At 39.5% G+C, this 18,315-nt stretch overlaps 1 protein-coding gene across 2 annotated transcripts in view; it reads right to left on the minus strand.

The window, feature by feature from the left end:
* LOC123864920 (receptor-mediated endocytosis protein 6 homolog) overlaps positions 1-17,854 on the minus strand; it is a 30,183-nt gene extending 12,329 nt beyond the window's left edge. Inside the window, exons 1-22 of one of the 2 annotated variants that reach the window (XM_045905679.1) lie at positions 17,261-17,854; positions 15,557-15,780; positions 13,052-13,219; positions 12,219-12,431; positions 11,551-11,734; positions 10,407-10,595; positions 10,124-10,230; positions 8,887-9,024; positions 8,028-8,215; positions 7,334-7,460; positions 6,477-6,618; positions 6,135-6,241; positions 5,697-5,805; positions 5,305-5,428; positions 4,671-4,771; positions 4,172-4,297; positions 3,517-3,584; positions 2,776-2,911; positions 2,038-2,141; positions 1,379-1,555; positions 983-1,186; positions 172-390 (exon numbers count right to left, since the gene is read on the minus strand). In XM_045905679.1, coding sequence (XP_045761635.1) covers positions 172-390; positions 983-1,186; positions 1,379-1,555; positions 2,038-2,141; positions 2,776-2,911; positions 3,517-3,584; positions 4,172-4,297; positions 4,671-4,771; positions 5,305-5,428; positions 5,697-5,805; positions 6,135-6,241; positions 6,477-6,618; positions 7,334-7,460; positions 8,028-8,215; positions 8,887-9,024; positions 10,124-10,230; positions 10,407-10,595; positions 11,551-11,734; positions 12,219-12,431; positions 13,052-13,219; positions 15,557-15,780; positions 17,261-17,554 — 3,449 coding nt within the window. In that variant the 5' untranslated portion in view covers positions 17,555-17,854. Of the gene's footprint in view, positions 1-171; positions 421-982; positions 1,187-1,378; positions 1,556-2,037; positions 2,142-2,775; positions 2,912-3,516; positions 3,585-4,171; positions 4,298-4,670; positions 4,772-5,304; positions 5,429-5,696; positions 5,806-6,134; positions 6,242-6,476; positions 6,619-7,333; positions 7,461-8,027; positions 8,216-8,886; positions 9,025-10,123; positions 10,231-10,406; positions 10,596-11,550; positions 11,735-12,218; positions 12,432-13,051; positions 13,220-15,556; positions 15,781-17,260 lie in introns of both variants that reach the window. The other variant, XM_045905678.1, reaches the window with a different exon arrangement.
* Between the last annotated feature and the right edge of the window lie 461 nt (positions 17,855-18,315).

An 18,315-nucleotide genomic window follows, 5' to 3' on the forward strand; every position in this document is an offset into this window, starting at 1 on the left:
CATTAAGTGAAATTTGTATAATTTCTTTTGAGAATAAAATTCTTTAACCACAAGTTAATGGTGGACTGCGCCATCTATATGTAATTTAATCAACAATTTTGTTTCGTGAACAATTTTAATATTTTTTTCAGTCAGTCAGCTTTTCTTTTTATATATTTAGATTTGACTTACCGCTGTGACTTTTCAGCCGTAGCATCGAAGCTTATACTCTTCGGTATGGCCCCCGTAGACACCGTCTTAGGCGGGGGACTGATCCGCCTCTCCGTTACATTCTCTGAGTTCACATCCTGACTAGAACTTTTATCCGAAACTGATGTCTCCACGCTGTTTACTGACAGCGTACTGAGGGATATGTTGCTCTCGTTTCTTGCTTCACGTTTCTTCTCTATCCTAGAAGAACTGATGTTGACTATACTGGTTCTAGAAAATGAGAAAAATAGATTACATTGCACCAAAACAACCTTCAATACGAAATAATATAAAACGAGTACAAAAACTGAATCTATAGTAAAACTAGATGATGCTCGCGACCAAGTCCCCAAAATTCCGTGGGAATTCTTTAATTGTCCGGGATAAAAAGTTGCCTATGTTAATTTCCGGGAAGCAAGCTACCTCTACCCATAGTGTGTGTGTGTGTGTGTGTGTGTGTGTGTGTGTGTGTGTGTGTGTGTGTGTGTGTGTGTGTGTGTGTGTGTGTGTGTGTGTGTGTGTGTGTGTGTGTGTGTGCGTGTGTGTGTTTGTTACTCCTTCACGCAAAAACTACTGGACGGATTGGGCTGAAATTTAGAATGGAGATAGATTATACCCTGGATTAGCACATAGGATACTTTTTATCCCGGAAAATCAAAGAGTTCCCACGGGAATTTCCAAAAAACCTACATCCGAAGTCGCGGGCATCAGCTAGTTTATAATATTTGTGTGGAAGTATGGACAAGGACGACGCTCGTATTGCGACACTGCGAGTGCGATGAACGAGCTCTACCTGATCTCTGACTTGACGATCCGGGAGGCGATGTTGTTGACGAGGTTGGACGAGATGGTGGCGGAGCTCATGCGCGTCATGAGGTCGGAGATGGCGGAGCGCGGCTCGGGGTCGGGCCGCTCCGACTCGATGCCCGAGTCGAAGCGACGCTCGTACTGCGACACTGAGAGCGCGTTGAACGAGCTCTCGCTTGAGTTTAAAGATCTGGAACCAAATTATTTTTCTATCACAAGCCACTTTGTAACGCTCGGTAACTTAGTACACTTAGTAACGCCACAAAGACCATGTACTCTCACCTACTGTCTAATGTCTAAAAACCTCCATGTTCTAGTCCTATCTGCCCAATGTGTCTAGAAATCACCCATGACTATCCAGTTTCTAATATCTAAGACTTACCTGTCCATAAGATCGTTGTCGTCGTAAGCCTTGGAGGTGGACGGCAGATGGTACTTGGTAGGGAAGCTATCATCTACCCATTGGCTGGTCGCGTCTGAACCAGACGCACAACTCAACGCGCTCGGCTCTTCACCACCCGCTGCGTCTTCTAGGGTCGACTCAGTCGGGACACTGTTACTGAATGAATACAAGATGTTATTTCAATGATGAAAGCATTGCAGAAGTAACATTATAAAACAGTATTTCATTGCTAATTGTTCAACCTGAAGGGAAAATATTTCCAGCAGAAATGGACACGTGTGAGAAAAGTTCTTCATGGACAACTTCCCAGTATTGTATTGTCTAAAAACCTTGTATTCTAGATTCTAGGCTATGCAATACTTAACCGGAAGTTTGTTAAAAACGTCTTCATGTTCAACATCATTTCCTCTGACATTGCAGCGTCTACAGGAGATTCAAAACAAGGGTGAATAGGCATCTTTTAGGCAGGCGCGCTTCACCTTAGACTGCATCATAGACATATTTGGTAAGATTGCTGCCGAGAGCATGGCTGTATAGTTAGAAAATAAGTTACTGTATCCTCAGAAAAGGCTGTAATAATGCGCAAAAAGCAATGAAATACTGTACTGATGCGTATTCTATTATAATATAAAACATACCTTTGCGCGTTGAAGTTGTCCTGCGGAACATAGTCGAACACATCATTGGACATTGGCGGCGCCGTACTGGGGCTCTCCGGTGCGGACGCGTAGCATGTCATTACCTGCAAAATGAGCGCTAGAATCAACTTTTCCAGTGGCTATAAAATCCATACTAATATTATAAATGAAAATGAATGTCTGTTTCTGTGCTAGCTTTTCATGGCCCAACAGTTTAATCGATTTTGATGAAAGTTGGTACAGAGTAAACTTATATCCCGGGCACGAACATAGGCTAATTTTTAACCCGGAAAATCAAACAGTTCCTATAGGATTTAAAAAAAACCTAAATCTACGCGGACGAAGTCCTGGGCATTATCGTCATCAACGGCCTGTGGACGACTACTTTTGGCCACCACACCCGGTCCTCAGAATTCCTCATCCAGCCACTTCCCGCCAGCCGCTTTATATCGTCGGTCCATCGTGCTGGAGGGCGTCCCAAACTACGCTTGCTTAAACGCGGTCTCCACTCAAGGACTTTCCAACTCCAACGGGCATCATCTAGTGAGAAATGTTTTGCCTCAATAGCTCAACCGGTAAAGGAGTGGACTGAAAACCGAAAGGTCGACGGTTCAAACCCCGCCCGTTGCACTATTGTCGTACCTACTCTTAGCACAAGCCTGACGCTTAGTTGGAGAGGAAAGGGGAATATTAGTCATTTAACATGGCTAATATTCTTTAAAAAAAATTGATTCATACCGGGTAACCGTTAACGAGAATGCTCTTCCTGTTCTCGATGGGGAAGTTGTGTGGCGACGTGTGCGTCGTGTGCGTGGGCAGGTCCAGCTCGCCGCCGCGGCACAGCGCCGCCGTAGCGCTGAGGTAGCCTCCACTCCTGAACAAAATATGGCTTATCTAAGAAAGATCCCACACAGTGTTACCAGATGAAAAGTGCAAACTACCGTGTCAGCAACTAAAATTACCGTGTTTTAAGAAATCGTAGACCGTGTTTAGGCCAAAAACACCATGCATTTACGGTAATTACCGTTGTCTATGGTAAAAATGATTCCAGAGGATGTATTGCGGCAGCCAGTATAATCACTATAACTTTTAAAGCTTGACTAGAAAAATACAATACCTCGTCATTTTGCGAAAAACCCGTGGAACTAAATTATACAAGACTATGAATACTTAGTCATCATAGACCATATACTAGTGGCATCCCCAGGGCAAGTTTTTTATATTTCTGGTCAGGCTTTACACATTATTACAAAAATCTAGAAAACACAGACACAGATATTTGTTTCTAGAATGTGTTTATAAGTTTGATTGGTTTGTATTCAAATGTAAAACAAACTAAGTTTGTCCAGAAAGCGCTGGGGAACAACACTAGCGGTTGCTTTTTTTTACATATAACCCGATCTCTCATATTAAGAAGATTCCCCCCATTAACAATAAAAAGGGGTTACATCTCTTAACTGTTAAATAAGTAGTACATACCTGTTAGGTAGATGAGGCCGCGTCGTGTGTCTAGGGCTGCTAACATCTGGTCGTTTTGCGGTACCATTCTAAAGGAACCAAATTAAAAATATATGATCAAGGTTGTATATCAGATAATGTGTTGACATTAGAATTAATTGTTGTAAAATTTTTGACTTTAGAATAGGTTATCAGATACGTGGTCATACAAATATAATATGCCGGGGCTTGTGATATACCCTGTCGTAAGAGTAAATGCAAGGGAGTTTTTCTCTAGCGAACATTACATGTATCTAAAATTACATAAATTACGTAATTTTCAAAAGGTTTTTTTTTATATCATGAAGTGAAAAATAGAGCTTTTAATCTTTGTCAGAATAGTAAAGCCGAGCTATAAATAAATAAATGACGGACTTCGTCTGTGTTGGTGTTTGCTGGCGCGCGTGGTGTGCCTTTTTGGAGTGTTTTTTTTCTTCTGTGTTTTTTTATGTTATTGGTGTGTTTTGGTGGTGGAAATGACTCGGAAGCGCTCTGGAAGAGCGCCGCGGGTGTGTCGGCGAGCGCCGGCATCTACGAAGTCCATACTTATATGGTTTCACTAACATGTAAATAACTACAAACTTGACATTGGCTAATCTGCGTAAAGCCAGACGTGAGAGAAAAAAAAATGACATACGGCAATCTGGTGCAACTTGGTGGTAGAGTTGGCGGTGACGGGCGCCAGCTCGTCGTGGTGCGACGCGCGGCGCGGCCACGACGTGTCCGAGCGCGCCGCCACCGACACGCAGTCGTCTGTGTCCACCTTTAGATAAATTCATATTCGAGATATCGAAACAAGTATGTATTAGGTACTTAAAAAGTTTTCAAAAAATCGACATCATGTCTGGCGTCAAACTTTGAAAGCACGAAAAATCTAAATAGAAAAATGGTCTGGGGAAACTAACTATGGTTTTAAAAGACCTACTTAATGACAACAATGACACCCCATTTGTCATAGTCCATGATCTTCCATTTTTAAATTGTTGTGTAACAAACATTTGGCCCTCTATATGCGGAACTAATTGGCAGTTATATCCCCATTAGATTCGACCGTAGCGAAAATTCGTAAGTCCATGGATTCGACAATATCTCTCTCTCTTTCTCTCATACTAAAAATGTATGAAACAAATCAGTACCTCAGTATTACGATCGCTGTCGGAAGCGAGCACGTCCATACTCCATGCGGATTCGCTCGCAGTTTCCGATGCGTCCGGCGCGATCGTGTTTGCATTAGACCCTGTGTAAACGATATACATATTGCATTCGAGTTAAATAATTTGTACTAAAGTCCAACACAGTCTAACAGATCCCAAAGAAGTATGAAAGAAAAAGCGGCCAGACTCGCGCATTTTCCGACATTTTGCACGGTAAATCAAAAACTATTATGTATAAAAATAAATACAAATGTGTTTTAGTGTGTACAGGTAAAACCCTTCTTTTTCATATGATATCTTACTGGCATGGTATAGTTATCTTACTTAGAAAATTAAAATACAAATTATTTGTTCATGAACACATTTAAATTTTTGTGATGTAACCATAAATTCACGGTTTTCGGATTTTTTCCTTTACTTGTACTTTAAGACCTACCTACCTGCCAAATTTCACGATTCTAGGTCAACGGGAAGTACCCTGTAGGTTTTCTTGACAGACACAACAGACGGACGGACAGACAGACAGACAGCCAACAAAGTGATCCTATTTCGCGTTATAAGGGTTCCGTTTTTCCTTTTGAGATACGGCCCCCTAAAAATGAAGTTTGCTGTTTACCTTGGCTCGCGGCAACTTGCGTGTGTTCGCATGAGTCGCCGATCGTCTCCGAGTCCGAGGCTAGCACGTCCGTACTCCAAGTGTCTGACATTATGCTTATTGTTTCGTCGCCTTCTAGAAGTTTCTGCAAACGGAATATCAGCTGCTTAATCGAACTCAGACGCATTTGCATGGTTATAGTTGCACCCTAGTTGCTTGAGCAACATTTTAAACTCGAAGGTCTGAGAAGTCTCCTAAGCGGCACGTGGCGACCTACATAACTATTAACCCTTCTCATTCTGAAAGGAGATCGGTGCTCAGTAGTGGGCCGGTCATGATGATGATGATGTATGTATGTACTTTATTGCACCACAAAACACAAATGACAGGTAAAATTGTATAATGACTCTTACCTTGATTTCAAATTTGCCAAATTTGTCCTCAATATCGTTGCGGGTTTGCTTCAACATTTTAGCTTGAGCAGCGCTTGCGGCTTGACTAACCGGGGCGTTGGCTTGTATCCTGTGTAAATGATTTTTTACATGGATTGCGTTTAGTACGAAAACAAAACGAAAAATTTCTAAAAACATTACAAAGTGGCAATGGACAAGGAACATAGTTCGAAAAATCGATAGATGTTGGGATATCAAGGTGCTACCTCTGGCAATGGCAACCTCACACCTGAAAGCGCAGCGTGGAAGACCCATCACTAGGTGGACAGACAACATCAAAAGAGGTGCAAGACTGTGGCGTGTGGAAGTCCCTACAAGAGATCTATGTCCAGCAATGGACATTTCTATGAGGTCTATGTCCAGTAGTGAACGTTGGTTGATGACGATGATGATATTTACCGTCTTGTCGGTATGTCTCCGGCCGTGTCGCCATCTGTAACTTGCGACGAGGGAGTCTCCCGACCGGATATGTTGGGGCTTCCTCGACCGCTGACATTGGCTGAAACCTGAAAATATAACAATCATATTAATATCAATCATGATCCCTTTTCCTGAAAGATAAGATGAGAAATAGATAAATCCACAGATTCAACAAAAGAGAAGTTAATTTAACAATAAACACAATTCAAATTTTAATTAAGTATGTAATGGAATTTGCAATGCTCTGACAGTCTCTGGGTTGATGTCATGAGGATGAGTTTTAAAAACCGCTAGGTCTTATGTGATGTACTCAGTACTCACCATATCTGAAAGATTGTCATTTTGGTCTTCGGTTTCCAGTTCGAGACTTGAAGTGACGCTGTGATTGGACGCTGCTTCGGACACCGCTTCCAAGTTGTCCGAAGTATTCCCAAGGGAAACTTCGTCGTGGGACACCGAAAATCTAGTAATAAATGATTGATGAGTTTTAAACAAACAGACGGGTCGATTGCGAATGTTCAACACCTTTTTTTTTTTTTTTTTTCAATATACTTACATCTAGCCTTACAGGGAAATTCCTAATTACATAACAAACAACTTATTTTACATGAACAATGTCAATAATGAGAAATGTCGGTCAATAACAGGCGATTTGTTTGGAGCTGCTGGTAGATAATACGGAAAAGCTGCATTAGTCATTTCTTCAGTCTCAATTGTTGTGATTGCCTGAATTTATGGTATTTTTGCTGTAAAAACGCATTTTAGCCAATATTGATAAAGTGTCAGCATCAGAATTGGTTGCGATTGTCACACTCTAGGTGTTATTTTACCGCAATTAACCCTGCAGCTACTTTGGGAGCGAAACTTTGGTAATATGGTTAGTGGTATATTTCGTCTTCAATTTATTTTACTTGACTTTTTGGCTGAAGTGGCCCGAATCAGACCAATCTGATCAAACCGATCTGGGTCGAAGTCTATTCGAGCAGACTGGACTGGACCAGATCGGATAAGTCCAATTTAGCCCAGTCCAGTCCACTGAAAATTACTTTTACTGAAAATACTTTGCTTTTCGCCCGACCCACGATGTTTAAATTACTTTTGGAGTGATCATTTAAGTAAACTATTAGGAAGGAAGGATTTAGTAATAATAGCGTCAACAATTTCAAACTATTTCTCACCTGGTTCGCTTCTGTATGGGTGCAGTAACACCAGTGGGAGGTAGGTTGACTCCCTCGCCTTCTGTTTCAACCTCGCCTTCCCCACCACCGTAGTAACATTCCAGCACTTTCGACTCGGGGACTAGTCCTGTTCAAATACAATGGAAAATAGTTCTTGGTGATTAAAATCATGCCACAAATTCTAAGCACCGAAACGATGGATTCAATACATCTCTAACACAAGTCAAGTTCTGTTGCAAAGTCAAATCATTTATTCAAATTGAGTACCGTTGTACACTTTTTGATTGTCAATTGTTGAATTTGTAAAATAATGATGTATAAATAGTAGTAATAAATAATTACGTAAACTTAAAACTAAAGTTACGAGGATTGCCTGATATAGACAGATCAGAAACCTTTTCATCTAGATTCTAGGTCAATCGGAAAACCTGCATCAATCATTATTACAACCGCAATTGTTGTGTTGAAACCCCTTCAATTTCAACACGGCCTCGTACCGGAACGCTAAATCCCTTGGCAGCACGGCCTTGCCGGTAGGGTGGTAACTAACCACGGCGGAAGCCTCCCACCAGAGCAGACCAGAGATTCAGAAATTATAAAATTCCGAACCACTGCCGGGAATCACCATCTACGCCGGGGAGGTGGTCAAATCTTTTTGAGAGGTTGTGAGGTCCCACTTAAGTCATACACTAACCGACATAGTCCTGCTCGACCACGTTGACCAGTTTGATGACAAGCACCTCGGGCTCCAGGTCCCGCTCGGCTCCTCTCTCGTCCGAGGAAGTGGACCTCGGCATGCGGGACCTGCTCACTTTGCCTAGGATGCTGCGCTTGCTGTGGCCGTTCTCTGACATCGTCTCTTTGATGTCAGTTGGAGAGGATCTAGAAAAAATAGATGTAAGTTATCATACTAATCGTTTCAAAAAGGTGCCTTATGTCATATATCCATCCCTGGGATGCACGCTTCTTTGTACCAAATTTCATCAAAATCGGTTAAACGGATGGGCCGAGAAAAGCTAGCCATACAAACTTTCGCAATTACAATACATATTAGTATTGACTGTTAGTTTTTGTGAACTAGATCCTAAGCTCTACTGTAGATTTAGTTTTCTCCAATCAACGAGTCTTTGGCGAAGTGAATTGTGCTGTGTGGCACAACAAAAAGCCACTAAAATAAACAACAAGTACTGTAGATTTATTTCATTCTTACTTTCGTAAGCACTTTAATAATCCTAAATTTAAATGTCCGTTTTATTAATCTCTTTTATCTAACAATTTTGTTATTTCAAGGAATTAATAAATAATTATAATTATTATGCTTCTTAAAGGTGGACTTTCGAGTCGAGCGTCTGTGTTGTCAGATGATCATGATTGAGTAAATGATGAAAGAGCCTGGATTTAACTTGAAGCTCGCTTCAGCAATGCACGGAACTGCCATTACTAAATCAAAGTATAAATAGACAAGCTAAAAGGTAAAGGAAATTGGGCTAACTAAAAAAAAAAATATTTCAAGAAAAACGCTGCCGGCCGTTAATACCAGCTAATTGACTTACCTCAATGCCGCGAAATCCGGCATCTTCCGTAACAAATCATGCAGACGTGCTCGGTAGTTGGGTTCATTGTTCGCCACCAGAGCAGCCAACCGAGTAGCCCCACCGCCTTCAGTCTCCGACAGAACGTTCCTTTCATGGCTATTCAAATAAAAAATAATAATGTACACACATCTAGCATTTAATCATGTGTAGAAATAAAAAAATTACAGACACCATGCATTGTCTAAAGCTAATAACAACTCTTTCATTATTCTCGTCATCTCAATTCAATCTAAAATGAATCCAGCTTAGACTTATTTTATGACAATATGAATGGTGTACGCCGAAATTTATTATAGAACTACATTAACTCTTGCATACATAATACATTCAGTAATAAATTAAATTATTTTTTACTTTAGTGTTTGCGGTTATTGAAGTTGGTTTTTATCAAAAGTTTATTATTATTTAAATACCTATAATGGCATTACATACTTACAATGGTATAGAGTTGGTTAACTAGAGCTGGCACGTTCACAGCATTCACATAAACACAATTACTTTAAAGAGGTGGTACCCAAGCTGTTTTCAGTAAGCTGAGTGTGTGAGAACTTATAAATAACTAGCTGATACCCGCGACTTCGTTCGCGTGGATGTAGGTTTTTTAATATTCCCGTGGAAACTCTTTGATTTTCCAGGATAAAGAGTAGCCTATGTGCTAATCCAGGGTATAATCTATCTCCATTCTAAATTTCAGCCCAATCCGTCCAGTAGTTTTTGCGTGAAGGAGTAACAAACATACACACACACACACATACAAACTTTCTCCTTTATAATATTATATAGTGTGATGTATCTCTGAAATTTTTATTTTAAATCCTACATAAAAAGATTTCTTCCATCTGTTTTTATTGAGATGTATAAAATGGCAAAATCGCAAAGCGAGATTGTCCTCTTATGTTTTGCTAGATTGAATTTTTTCAGAAAACATTTTGTTCTAACCTCAAAATAAACCATTATTATCGGTTGACTGACAGATGGGCTTAAAAACCAAAAATTACGCTGTATTTCATAAAACAAAAGAATAACTTTCTTTGTCAAGCTCAAGCTTGGTTACGTGCGAGAGGGGCAGATAAACTTTTCATGGCCCTTGTGCTTACTAACACACTCGTAATCTAATCGTAACTACATAATTGTAATGTGTGAATGTGTTGTACGTGCCAGCAGTATTGTTAGCACGGCAGTAGGAAGCACTAACCTAAATACAGATTCATCAGAATTTTGCACGGGACCGTTCACGTTCTCTTCGCTGCCGTTTTGGGTGTTGTTATTGAGCTTAGATGAGATTCTTCGTAGGAAGGTTATCTGAAGCAAATGTGAGGGATAAAAAATGGATTACACCCAAAATTAAATAACTCAAGATTACGTGCTTTCTCTATTTATAGCTATTTAAGATAGGCTGAGGAAGAGAGAGAGAGAAGCAGAGTTTCTCTCTCTGTCTTCTACTACCATATTCATCTTATAATATATTATACACTCACCAGTAAGTGTGCGTCGTGTGCGGTAAATAACGCAACAGTAGACAGAGTGACGGCATCGGTTCTGAGGGGTGCGTCAGAGGGCGGTGCGGGGGGAGGCGGCGCGAACGCGTCCCCCGCTATACTTTCGACCAACGACCAAACGCATGAGCGCTCGAATTTCATGTATAGGTCACGGACTTTGGGCTCCACCTGCAACAAATTGCTGTTTAATACATATAATAATGTATAATACAAATTGCTGTATAATTGCTGCTGTGTAGAAACCAAAGGGCATGGGTATAGGTTTAATAAAAACTGCCATAGCTCTTTGAGGTTAGCCAGCTTCCATCTTAGGCATCATCAATTACCACCAGGTGAGATTGTAGTCAAGGGCTAATTAGTATCTAAATTTAAAAAAAAAATCAGTGATTAGAAAATGTAACCAACATGACTGTAGACTCAATGTCCCAACTTTTCTACGAAAGTCACACAAATCTAGGTAAAAAGGAGCCAATAGACGCGAAAATTTTTGTGAATCATCCAGGTGATGTAAAAACATCAAATGTACATTTTAAAGCAACGCGACGTTGACTCATTGGACATCACCACTTTGTTTAGAATATGTATAATATTTACAGACATGTTCAACTGTTGAACACTAGATTTTCCACTAGATTTCAACATGGGGCAGATAAATAAATTCTTGAAAGGCCGGAAACGCATTGGCGGTTGCTCTGGTGCTGTAAATGTTCATAGGCGGCGGTAATCACAACATCAGGTCACTCGCAGCTCGTATGCTCACTATTTTTATTAAAAAAAAAAGTTTTTGCAGTGCCGTATAACGTTGTAGCGCGCGTTACATCGCGGTACACGGGTAACCTCATCCAAATTAGCACTCCTAATATCCACTTATCGCTATCACTATATAACTATAACTTAGTGAGATAGGCGTTACTATTATTCTTTATTCTTTATTCTTTATTTATTTGCATTCATGTTTTACATCATAATAGAAAATAATTATAATATTACAACATGAAGCCCCGTCAGGGCGCTGCAAAGTGATTACATATAAATAAAATGTCACGTATATAAAAATTAAAAAATTAAAATTAAAATTAAAAAAAATGTTATGCGTCCTAACCTAGTATATTGGAGGTCTTACCTCCTGGTATCTGGCCAGACACAGCATCTGTATAATCTGCGCGACCTGTATGAGGTTGCAGCGCGCGATGTAAGAGACAGGCACCTCGACCACACCATGTGCTTCTGGGTTGACTATGGCGGGGCATATGAAGTGGTTGAGAACCAGGTCTGTGCATATCGCGTGAATCTCGCGATCAGTGGTTCTGGTAACAATAGATAAAATTTCATCCCATTAATATAATAATAGTGCTGCAGGGTTGGTAAATATTATACTGAGTACTCAGATTCTGATGCAAGTTGCTCCCACCAAGGTTTCCTTTACTATGTTTACTATGTTATGTTTACATTGGCAAATATTCATCAAATAAATGTTATATTTTTCAATTGTTTTATAGAATCAATGCGCACAAAATATGTCGTTAAATTGAAAATCACTGAGGTAGAGTTACCTCGAGTATTTCGAGCACTTAAGTTCGCGGTTTGTTGTTATGAAAAGCTGACTCAAAACAATTTGTTAACAAAGCAACGTAAAAAGTCGTCAGCATAAGTTAGTCAGACAATAAAGTTTTCATGACAGACACGACCGACGGACGGACGGATGGTCAGACAACAAAGTGATCCTATAAGGGTTCCGTTGTTCCTATTGAGGTATGGAACCCTAAAAATGGTAGGAATGCTTCAATCTACCTGGAATGCTGTTTCAGCAAGTGTACAATCTGCTGTACAATCCACGCAATAGTGGCGGGGAAGTTGGCCCAGTGCTCCTTCAGCGACGCGGTGAACCTGCTGGTGAGGTTGTACAGCGACTGCACAGTCCACTTGCGGTAGCGCGCCATTTTCGACGTGTACTCGTTGCTGTTCGGCTGCCCGAACTTTTTGAGGAGATCGCCGGGTGAAAATCTATAAGAAATTACGAAATTTTTTGCGTAATCTAGGAGTGAACTGAATTTTTAACATGGACTATTTATACCATACAGATTACCTCATCAATGATAATACCATAAAGGTAAAAGGTGTTTGGTGTGTGAATGCAACGCATAATGCAGCATTTACAAATCACATTATGCAGTGAACTTATAAACATCAAACAACATGGCTATAATATATTTTAGTATTTTGCACTTGTAAGTCCCATTTATATGCTGGCATCATATGCAATTTATTAAACATAATGCATTTTTTCTTTTAAGGGTCTGTACCAGACGGGTGCCAATGGAACCCTTGTAGTGAGTGTATATGTATTAGATATACACCCACTGCACCCTATTACTAGTGGCTAGTTACAAGAGGCCATCACAAAATTCAGCATAAAGTAACGGAAGAAAGTTTTTTTTTTTTAAAGAATATTAGCCATGCTAATCATGATTAATACTCCCCTTTCCCCTCCAATTAAGCGTAAAGCTTGTGCCAGGAGTGGGTACGACAATAGTGCAACGGGTGGGGTTGAACCACAGACCTTTCGGAATTCAGTCCGCTCCTCAACCGTTGAGCTATCGAGGCTCTAATTTGTTTGTTCTTACCTCTCTATGGCTTTATCCGGGTCTATGTCGAGGAAGAACTCGTCCTCATTGAGGACTGCCATGACGGGCGCCTGTAGCGCGGCGATGAGGAACTGCCGAGCGGGAGTGTGGCCATCACGGAATACCGCATACAGTGACGGAAGGGCGCTTTTGTTTGTGCGGATTAGCCTAGGGACAGTAACGGTTGTGGTTATTTTTCTGACCATGATAATACCTGATGAAAAGTGATGATGTTGCCTAAAATGGGACTCTCGCAGCTGTTTTAAGGATTTCAGGATTGTGATTGTCGATAAACAGATCTTGAAACTTGAAAGGCTATTCCAAACCTTGGTCAAGAGTATTTATTATAAAAGAAGACGCAAAACGTTTCGAGCGGGTAATCGGAATATGGATGCCTGCTGGATCGTAACGCTCCTACGTCTTACGATGAAGGGGTAGGGGGAAAAAGGTTGAATGGTGTTTAATAGTGGGCTGGTTATTTCGGTAATTTTGTACTTGTTATATTGCCATTTCTAGAGTACACCAAGAACTAAATTAATACATTAATTTTATTGTTAGTAAAATATAACTTTTTGCTCTTATGGTGCATGGGACGGCTCTGCCCGCAAAATGGACGCCCTTGTTTTCAGGGGAAAGAACAAACTATCCAGTTTTAAACCAAAGATACAACTATGTGGTAATCTCCTGAAGCAAGTAACTGAGTTCAAGTATCTCGGTCATGTAGTAACCGACAGCCTGAGGGATGACAGTGACATGGAACGAGAGCGCCGGGCTCTGTCGGTCCGAGGCAATATGTTAGCTCGCAGATTTGCACGTTGTACTGGGCAGGTAAAGCTGACCTTATTCAGGGCTTACTGCCAGTCATTCTACACGTGCAGTCTGTGGACGGACTACAGGCAGCGGACCTACAGTGCCTTGCGTGTTCAATATAACAATGTGCTGAGAGCGGTGTTGAGGAAGCCTGGACACTGCAGTGCGTCGGCAATGTTTGCGGGTGCTCGCGTGGATGATTTCTACGCGATCATGCGCAAGCGTGCCGCGTCCATGATGCGCAGGCTAATAAGTAGTACCAACACTCTTCTCAGCGCATTGGCCAGAAAACTAGATAGTCCTCTCTGGAGGTGCTGGGGGGGTGCGCACATAGGCGTCAAGAGGCTCCCTCGAGCTTTTTAGTTATAGTTTTAGTTAGTAGTTGTTAAGCTAGTAATAAGTACCTACTAACATAGTTTAAGTGAATTGTCATACTAACAAAATTATGGGTCTAATGGCCTGAAATAAAAGTTTATTTATTTATTTTTTATTTAAAATTCAGAATTATTTGGTTTTTTTTAATTCTGAATTAATTCTGAATTTCGCGAGCATACCCGTCTCATGCACCTTAAAAAATACAAAACATTGTAGGTCTTTGTGCATGTAATAAGTAGGTATCTATTTATTGGAGAATCGAGTACCTGATGCTTTGAAAGACCGTTTATTTTACACATAATGTGACATTGTGACATCATGACATCATGCCAACATTGTTCAGGGCTGCCTTATGTAATTTTGCATCTTTGTAAGTTTGTAAAATCACCGGCTGCATATAAGACTATGAAACTACAACACCATCATCAAAATCAAGTGTATGGGTCTGTGGGAATTGGGACCTCACAAAATAAACGTACCCCTTCCGCAGAAAAATGAAAGTAGAGAAATAATAGATGTACAAAATAACTTTGGCAAAGTAAATTATTTTACATTGCCTTTTTCCTTCTTTTATTAAAAGATACGAAAGCAGCTGTCTAAAAGAGCTTTATTACAGTTATTACGCTTGAACAATCTGAACCCATCTTGAAAAGCACACAGATAGAAGCTATACTTTTTATTAAATTTTTATTTAAACTTGATTGGCAGCCCTAGGTCACCTGTTCATCAATCTAACCTAGCGGTTCGGAGTTCTGACGTCATCCCCCAAGTCGCCTTTTAATACGGTTCATTTGAGATGCTTTTTGAATTTGAATCAAAATCTGTAGACATGGTAATCTCTAATGTATTCAGTTGGTTAATCTTTAGGCACGGTTTAACCTAGCGAAAACTTAAATTAGTGCTTGTAGTGATAAATCCAAGCTGAGATTCCATCTCGATTCTGTGACGCTGGTCCACGCACGTTACAGAATTGCACTAAGTAGGTAAAAGTTGCCAAAATAACGCATCAGGCCAGGGATAATTCTAGCGTGATTAGTGCGCAGAATTCGGCTCACGGAATTTTCATAGCAATTTGCAATGTACCATATAGAAATATTAGAGACGCACCATATTTGCACGGACAAAACTTCCTCGCGCGATTTTCGAAAGATTTGTCCCCAACCATGAAGAACTAGCGAGCGGCATACTGACGTGAGGTGGATAGAAACTACGCGCGATGAATATTTAGAATTTCCAGATTCACTTCATAAATTTCTTGGCAACAAACCTTCTTACAAAGTAGACACATACCGCAAAACTAAAATGTATACAGCTACTTACTTCCTTGGATCACTGGAAGTAGCCATCTGATGTTTGATCAATGATCGTATGACAGTCAACAGCCGTGTCCTGTCGGCAGGTGACCGACAGCTTCCATACAGACCAGCGACCAGAGAAGACGGGAGGCTGGGAGGCATGTGATCCTCGCCTAGCATTAGACATAGAGCCATGAGGTGTGGGGTATCTCGGAGCCATCCTAGAAGATCACCTAGTGCTTGCACCTCCTGTTTAAAAAGTATAATTATGTGGATATGAAACAAAAATTACACAGCTTGTATTCACAGAACAAATTAGAATACAAACTTTTACTTATTTAACTAAATATTCAGTTCTTTAACTTTATTTTTTACAAACCGATGCCTGCGACTTCGCCCACGTGGGTTTTGGTTTTTCGAAATCCCGTGGGAACTCTTTGATTTTCCGGGATAAAAAGTAGCCTATGTGCTAATCCAGGCAATTATCTATCTTCATTCCACAGCCAAATCCATTTAGTAGTTTTTGCGTGGAGTAACAAACATACACACATACACACAAACTTTCGCCTTTATAATATTAGTGTGATAGTGTGAAGGTGTGATAGTGTGATTTAGTACTTCAAATTACAATAAATACATAACTTGTGTTTTTATTAAAGTATCAAATGAATACAGCTATTGTATTGTAATGACGAAACAAAAGTGGGTGGATAATTAGGTCATAAATGAATGCATAGCACAGACAATTGATTATAATAATTGTGATCACTTATGTGTTCAAACAGCATTCTTTCATAAAAAGTTTCTCAATTTATTTGTCACTAGATGTTTCCTGTGACTTTGTCCGCATGGATATATGTTTTGTAAAAATTCTGAGAGAACTCTTTTCCTGAAAAAGTAGCCTATGTGTTAAATCAGGTTATAAGCTCCTTCTATCCCAAATATCTGCCAAATTGGTTCAGTCCAAACTTTCACATTTTTAGGGTTCTGCACCTTAAAATTAAAAAGGAACCCTTATAGGATCACTTCGTTGTCTGTCTGTCTATTATGTCTGTCAAGGAACCAATAGGGTACTTTTTGTTGATCTAGAATCATGAAATTTGGCAGGTAGCCTGGGCTTATAGCACAAGAAAAGGGAATAAACAGGAAACCATGAATTTGTGTTTTCATCTCAAAAACATCAACCACACATCAACATGGCATTGTACAGCATTAACTTAGAATTTTTTATCATACTGGTTTAAGATTTTTTGTATGATAGTGTAGAGTCTCTTTGTGTGCAAGTCTCACTCGCACTTGACCAGTTTTTATTTTATGAGCATAAGGATTTTTATTTTCATTGTATTTTAAACATCTTTATCTTTATTGCTAACTACACAAAGTAAAAAATACAGGAGAGACTTCAAAACAGAGAGCGACCTTATTACTAAAGTGATCTCTTCCAGGCAACCCATACTTAAATACTTATAGAAATGTAAGATGGAGAATCACAATACCACTACACGTACAGTATGTACATAAACACTCATAATTGATACATAGTAAAAGGAATATAGATAGGAAGATAGATAGATAATACAGAGTTATAAGATATCAAGCAAGTCGTTTAAATACAAGAATAGTTGAAGCATCCAAGGCAACTTAAAGCAAACTGTATCACTGTGCAATAACATACAAAGATCAAATTGTTTTTTACTATTACAGTTGCCTACTGTAAACAATTACATACCTTATACTTCAAGACCTTGTGGGCATCAATAAAAGTGGTATTCTCAAGAAGACTTGCACGTTGACAAGCTGCAACTGACTCAGCTTCACACCTTGAAGTGATCAGATTTGTGAGGTTCTGTCTCTGTTGGGAGCATATCCAAGCTGTCTGCAACAGCTCCAGAACACTTTTTTCCACTTCCTCATTGAGATTCTGAAGCAACTGCCTTTCTGAGTTTATAAAGATCTTCTCCCTTCTCAACAGATTTGCTAACTCCGCGATATTCATGCACCCATCAGACGAAGGCTGCATCATCCTGCCTTATTACACTTATCAGCACAATATTTTGTCCATAACTAGATTATATTTTCATCTCATTACAGTTACAGGAAATATTATCACTATTATAATTGATTACAAAACGGTATCACAGGTGAGAGTCAATACATGGCACGGGTCGTATCTAATACCATTTTAATCTTTACTAGAGGGTATTTTATTATTTTTATTACACAAGCAAACAACTTTTCGCAGTTTATTTAGAGCACAATAAAATAAAAAGATGCAAATTGCAAAGTGAATGAAGTGAATAAGTTCGAGTTCGAGTTGAATGAAAGGTAGGTATTTTTTTTTTTCGTTCATAAATAAGAACAATAGTAAATGTCAACTGTCAAATGTAAAAATTGCAGACTAATAATACAGTGAAATATATTAAAAAAATATAATTAGTGCATTTTATGAATGGAAAATGATATTTTCATGTATTTCTAAAGGGCATTTTTTCTTCATACATTAAAAATATGAAGCCGTTTCTAGACAGGTAAAGATGAGTTAAAAAATTGTAGGAGAATTCAAATGATGGACGAAGTATGGGTATAGATTAAAAATAAAAAATCTTTGCATAGGGATGGAGATGATAAGCGATCATGAATCGATTCACAGAGATCAAATCGAATTATCACTTTGACTAAGACTGCCTAGTTCCAATTTCCTTTAATTTCATACATAACTCGTCAACTTGTGCCTAGCGTGTTTCAATTTTAAATTTTAATATAAATATGTATGCTTTAACTTTT

This window comes from Maniola jurtina, chromosome 4 (genome assembly GCF_905333055.1).
Source record: "Maniola jurtina chromosome 4, ilManJurt1.1, whole genome shotgun sequence".
Classification (NCBI taxonomy): domain Eukaryota; kingdom Metazoa; phylum Arthropoda; class Insecta; order Lepidoptera; family Nymphalidae; genus Maniola; species Maniola jurtina.